The sequence below is a fragment of the Procambarus clarkii genome, chromosome 39 (assembly GCF_040958095.1).
Source record: "Procambarus clarkii isolate CNS0578487 chromosome 39, FALCON_Pclarkii_2.0, whole genome shotgun sequence".
Taxonomy (NCBI): Eukaryota; Metazoa; Arthropoda; class Malacostraca; order Decapoda; family Cambaridae; genus Procambarus; species Procambarus clarkii.
In genome coordinates, this window is record NC_091188.1 from 15038965 (window position 1) to 15045479 (window position 6515).

The 6515-nt window shown below is 51.8% G+C and overlaps 1 protein-coding gene across 1 annotated transcript; it reads left to right on the top strand.

Moving 5' to 3' along the window:
• The first annotated feature begins 2112 nt into the window (after positions 1–2112).
• LOC138372546 (uncharacterized) lies at positions 2113–5384 on the top strand. Its single transcript, XM_069338022.1, has 2 exons — positions 2113–4909; positions 5020–5384. The coding sequence occupies exons 1-2, from the start codon at positions 2113–2115 to the stop codon at positions 5382–5384; spliced, it is 3162 nt and encodes a 1053-aa protein (XP_069194123.1).
• Positions 5385–6515: the final 1131 nt, after the last annotated feature.

A 6515-nucleotide genomic window follows, 5' to 3' on the forward strand; every position in this document is an offset into this window, starting at 1 on the left:
GTGCAATAATTGGCTGTTGATTGCTGGTGTTGACTTCTTGATGTGTAGTGCCTCGCAAACGTCAAGCCGCCTGCTATCGCTGTATCTATCGATGATTTCTGTGTTGTTTACTAGGATTTCTCTGGCGATGGTTTGGTTGTGGGAAGAGATTATATGTTCCTTAATGGAGCCCTGTTGCTTATGCATCGTTAAACGCCTAGAAAGAGATGTTGTTGTCTTGCCTATATACTGGGTTTTTTGGAGCTTACAGTCCCCAAGAGGGCATTTGAAGGCATAGACGACGTTAGTCTCTTTTAAAGCGTTCTGTTTTGTGTCTGGAGAGTTTCTCATGAGTAGGCTGGCCGTTTTTCTGGTTTTATAGTAAATCGTCAGTTGTATCCTCTGATTTTTGTCTGTAGGGATAACGTTTCTATTAACAATATCTTTCAGGACCCTTTCCTCCGTTTTATGAGCTGTGGAAAAGAAGTTCCTGTAAAATAGTCTAATAGGGGGTATAGGTGTTGTGTTAGTTGTCTCTTCAGAGGTTGCATGGCTTTTCACTTTCCTTCCACAGCTCATAAAACTTTCTTTTCCACAGCTCATAAAACGGAGGAAAGGGTCCTGAAAGATATTGTTAATAGAAACGTTATCCCTACAGACAAAAATCAGAGGATACAACTGACGATTTACTATAAAACCAGAAAAACGGCCAGCCTACTCATGAGAAACTCTCCAGACACAAAACAGAACGCTTTAAAAGAGACTAACGTCGTCTATGCCTTCAAATGCCCTCTTGGGGACTGTATGCTCCAAAAAACCCAGTATATAGGCAAGACAACAACATCTCTTTCTAGGCGTTTAACGATGCATAAGCAACAGGGCTCCATTAAGGAACATATAATCTCTTCCCACAACCAAACCATCGCCAGAGAAATCCTAGTAAACAACACAGAAATCATCGATAGATACAGCGATAGCAGGCGGCTTGACGTTTGCGAGGCACTACACATCAAGAAGTCAACACCAGCAATCAACAGCCAATTATTGCACAACTATATTCTACCCACCTCAAGACTCCGCTCCAATATAGAAGCATCAAGAAATATGGACCAATAGGCTTTCTACAAACACTTCTATTCAATATCCATTGTTTCGTGTTCTGTCTTGTGTTGATGAAATTAATACCCTATTAATACTCTTGTTCTGTCTTGTGTTGATGAAATTAATACCCTATTAATACCACATCTTGTTCTGTCTTGTGTTAATGCCACATCACCCCTTCCACCTCACTCAAATGTAGATATAAAATCGGAGATGCGTAAGTTCTATTCAGTTGTGTATTTGTGAACTAAAGTCTTTGAAAATGTAATAAGTTTTACGAAACGCGCTCGTGTCGCGTCAGACTAGAAATAAAAATGAATTTTGGAGAATTGATTTTTGATTTACCTCCAACAGTGAAGCGAAATGTACGAAAGATTGAGAAAATTCGCGTTAGAATTATTAATCTTACATTTTCGGTCATATTTAATAATATATATATTTAATATATATATATATATATATATATATATATATATATATATATATATATATATATATATATATATATATATATATATTGTGACGTGAAACAGTATCACAGCTATATTGGGAAGGTGTAATGTGGTTCTCATTCCGCATCAATAATAAAAAAAAGCTGTTTTGGCTCTTGCATTGTGAAAATTTCACAGGATATGAAGAATAATCAAATGAAAAATGAACACAATTTACTGAAATATTAAACGTTAACAAACACATGAAAAAGATACCTGAAACCCTGATAACATACACTTGGCTATCATACAAGAAAACATAAAATTAACACATGAACACACTTATGTTAATACAAGAAAATAATGGTGACAAAAATATATTTACAAGAACAACACCTGGACGCGAGGAGTGGAGCCCCACCTCACATGGAGGAGTGGAGCCCCACCTCACATGGAGGAGTGGAGCCCCACCTGGCATGGAGGAGTGGAGCCCCACCTGGCATGGAGGAGTGGAGCCCCACCTGGCATGGAGGAGTGGAGCCCCACCTGGCATGGAGGAGTGGAGCCCCACCTGGCATGGAGGAGTGGAGCCCCACCTCACATGGAGGAGTGGAGCCCCACCTGGCATGGAGGAGTGGAGCCCCACCTGGCATGGAGGAGTGGAGCCCCACCTGGCATGGAGGAGTGGAGCCCCACCTGGCATGGAGGAGTGGAGCCCCACCTGGCATGGAGGAGTGGAGCCCCACCTGGCATGGAGGAGTGGAGCCCCACCTGGCATGGAGGAGCGGAGCCCCACCTGGCATGGAGGAGTGGAGCCCCACCTGGCATGGAGGAGTGGAGCCCCACCTCGCATGGAGGAGTGGAGCCCCACCTGGCATGGAGGAGTGGAGCCCCACCTCGCATGGAGGAGTGGAGCCCCACCTGGCATGGAGGAGTGGAGCCCCACCTGGCATGGAGGAGTGGAGCCCCACCTGGCATGGAGGAGTGGAGCCCCACCTGGCATGGAGGAGCGGAGCCCCACCTGGCATGGAGGAGTGGAGCCCCACCTGGCATGGAGGAGTGGAGCCCCACCTCGCATGGAGGAGTGGAGCCCCACCTGGCATGGAGGAGTGGAGCCCCACCTCGCATGGAGGAGTGGAGCCCCACCTGGCATGGAGGAGTGGAGCCCCACCTGGCATGGAGGAGCGGAGCCCCACCTGGCATGGAGGAGTGGAGCCCCACCTGGCATGGAGGAGCGGAGCCCCACCTGGCATGGAGAAGCGGAGCCCCACCTGGCATGGAGGAGTGGAGCCCCACCTGGCATGGAGGAGTGGAGCCCCACCTCGCATGGAGGAGTGGAGCCCCACCTGGCATGGAGGAGTGGAGCCCCACCTGGCATGGAGGAGCGGAGCCCCACCTGGCATGGAGGAGTGGAGCCCCACCTGGCATGGAGGAGTGGAGCCCCACCTCGCATGGAGGAGTGGAGCCCCACCTGGCATGGAGGAGTGGAGCCCCACCTCGCATGGAGGAGTGGAGCCCCACCTGGCATGGAGGAGTGGAGCCCCACCTGGCATGGAGGAGTGGAGCCCCACCTGGCATGGAGGAGTGGAGCCCCACCTGGCATGGAGGAGCGGAGCCCCACCTGGCATGGAGGAGTGGAGCCCCACCTGGCATGGAGGAGTGGAGCCCCACCTCGCATGGAGGAGTGGAGCCCCACCTGGCATGGAGGAGTGGAGCCCCACCTCGCATGGAGGAGTGGAGCCCCACCTGGCATGGAGGAGTGGAGCCCCACCTGGCATGGAGGAGCGGAGCCCCACCTGGCATGGAGGAGTGGAGCCCCACCTGGCATGGAGGAGCGGAGCCCCACCTGGCATGGAGAAGCGGAGCCCCACCTGGCATGGAGGAGTGGAGCCCCACCTGGCATGGAGGAGTGGAGCCCCACCTCGCATGGAGGAGTGGAGCCCCACCTGGCATGGAGGAGCGGAGCCCCACCTGGCATGGAGGAGTGGAGCCCCACCTGGCATGGAGGAGTGGAGCCCCACCTCGCATGGAGGAGTGGAGCCCCACCTGGCATGGAGGAGCGGAGCCCCACCTGGCATGGAGGAGTGGAGCCCCACCTGGCATGGAGGAGTGGAGCCCCACCTCGCATGGAGGAGTGGAGCCCCACCTCACATGGAGGTGGGGCTTCCACCTGGCATGGAGGAGTGGAGCCCCACCTGGCATGGAGAGTGGAGCCCCACCTGGCATGGAGAAGTGGAGCCCCACCTCGCATGGAGGAGTGGAGCCCCACCTCACATGGAGGTGGGGCTTCCACCTGGCATGGAGGAGTGGAGCCCCACCTGGCATGGAGAGTGGAGCCCCACCTGGCATGGAGAAGTGGAGCCCCACCTGGCATGGAGAGTGGAGCCCCACCTGGCATGGAGAAGTGGAGCCCCACCTGGCATGGAGGAGTGGAGCCCCACCTGGCATGGAGGAGTGGAGCCCCACCTGGCATGGAGGAGTGGAGCCCCACCTCGCATGGAGGAGTGGAGCCCCACCTCGCATGGAGGTGGGGCTCCCACCTGGCATGGAGGAGTGGAGCCCCACCTGGCATGGAGGAGTGGAGCCCCACCTGGCATGGAGAAGTGGAGCCCCACCTGGCATGGAGGAGTGGAGCTCCACCTGGCATGGAGGAGTGGAGCCCCACCTGGCATGGAGGAGTGGAGCCCCACCTCGCATGGAGGTGGGGCTCCCACCTCGCATGGAGGAGTGGAGCCCCACCTGGCATGAAGGAGTGGAGCCCCACCTCGCATGGAGGTGGGGCTCCCACCTGGCATGGAGGAGTGGAGCCCCACCTGGCATGGAGGAGTGGAGCCCCACCTGGCATGGAGGAGTGGAGCCCCACCTGGCATGGAGAAGTGGAGCCCCACCTGGCATGGAGGAGTGGAGCCCCACCTGGCATGGAGGAGTGGAGCCCCACCTGGCATGGAGGAGTGGAGCCCCACCTGGCATGGAGGAGTGGAGCCCCACCTCGCATGGAGGAGTGGAGCCCCACCTGGCATGGAGGAGTGGAGCCCCACCTCGCATGGAGGAGTGGAGCCCCACCTCGCATGGAGGAGTGGAGCCCCACCTCGCATGGAGGAGTGGAGCCCCACCTCTCATGGAGGAGTGGAGCCCCACCTGGCATGGAGGAGTGGAGCCCCACCTCGCATGGAGTGGAGCCCCACCTCGCATGGAGGAGTGGAGCCCCACCTCGCATGGAGGAGTGGAGCCCCACCTCGCATGGAGGAGTGGAGCCCCACCTCGCATGGAGGAGTGGAGCCTCACCTCGCATGGAGGAGTGGAGCCCCACCTCGCATGGAGGAGTGGAGCCCCACCTCGCATGGAGGAGTGGAGCCCCACCTCGCATGGAGGAGTGGAGCCCCACCTCGCATGGAGGAGTGGAGCCCCACCTCGCATGGAGGAGTAGTGTTTGACCCAGAGGCTGGCGAGGTCAGAGCATTTATACCCCCCTACTTGGTGACCAGGCAAGCACAAGGTTGGTGACCAGGCAAGCACAAGGTTGGTGACCGAGACAAGCACAAGGTTGGTGACCCAGGCAAGCACAAGGTTGGTGACCCAGGCAAGCACAAGGTTGGTGACCCAGGCAAGCACAAGGTTGGTGACCCAGGCAAGCACAAGGTTGGTGACCGAGACAAGCACAAGGTTGGTGACCCAGGCAAGCACAAGGTTGGTGACCCAGGCAAGCACAAGGTTGGTGACCCAGGCAAGCACAAGGTTGGTGACCCACGCAAGCACAAGGTTGGTGACCCACGCAAGCACAAGGTTGGTGACCTCACATTTCCGCCTGCAATCAATCAACTCAAACAAGTTAATATAAAAATAACAATAAAGGAAACTTCAGAAGTTTATTAACCCATGCGAGGCGGCTGACGTTTATACCCAACTCACTCACACACTGTCAAACGCCTGTGGCCGTTCACAGGCTCTTGGGAGAAGCCTGACTCTTGGTGCAAGATGCTTCAAACTCTCCTCTTGCTCCAAAGTTATCCACCCGAGGCAGTACATATTGCGAAACTTCCCACGCTAATTATTCCTGACTGGTTAAACTCAGAGATCATAATTGCACCAGGCACCTTGCGTTAAAGGATGAACACAAGAAATTCTGTTCGTCCATACAATCTATTTTTTCTTCCTAAAACTCCTTCAAGTTTATATAAATATATATCCAACACGGCCAATTGTTTAATTCTTTGTCCATTTGTTAGAAAATCCTCACCAAATTGATTGGGAGAGGGCTACTTTAAAAATGAATTGTAAGTCATTTTCAATAGACACATTATTGAATCTGCTTTAATACAGATCACAGAATCATGTAGTTTGAACATTAATAGTGGTTTGCATAATTTAGATCCATTTTTTTATTAATCAGTTAAAGGGCGATTTAAGTAGGATTATTGATACACATTTATCTCAATATCTTATTAATATCCCCTATCTAATTAAAGACATTGCTTCTCACCCCACCTCATTTCTGCCTTTATAGCCACACCACTGAACTCAAGATACTCACGGGCTCACCATAGCCCGTGCTATATGAACATTTCGTTCTGAGTAGCTAAATCTAAAACAACAACAACTCAAGACATATTATAAACATTTATAGTGTGAACGACTGCACACACGGTGCCGTCGTGTGGTCTAGTGGTTAAGGTACCAGGTACGCCAAGGTGCATAGTGCTCCTGATTGTCTGGGTTCGAATCCTTCTGGGGTGTGGAGTTTTCAGTTTATATATATATATATATATATATATATATATATATATATATATATATATATATATATATAATATTTATCATTAAATGTGACCGAAAGGGTGAAATAAATTATTCTAGCGTGAATGTTCTTTATTTTCGTAATATTTTTCCTCACTTGAGAAGTTAAAATATTAACTCTCATAAGTTCATTTTTACAGTTTTATTTATGAAAAGCAGAGTTCGTATGATTACACAATTTCTTGCTGCATGATATATACTCGAGGATGA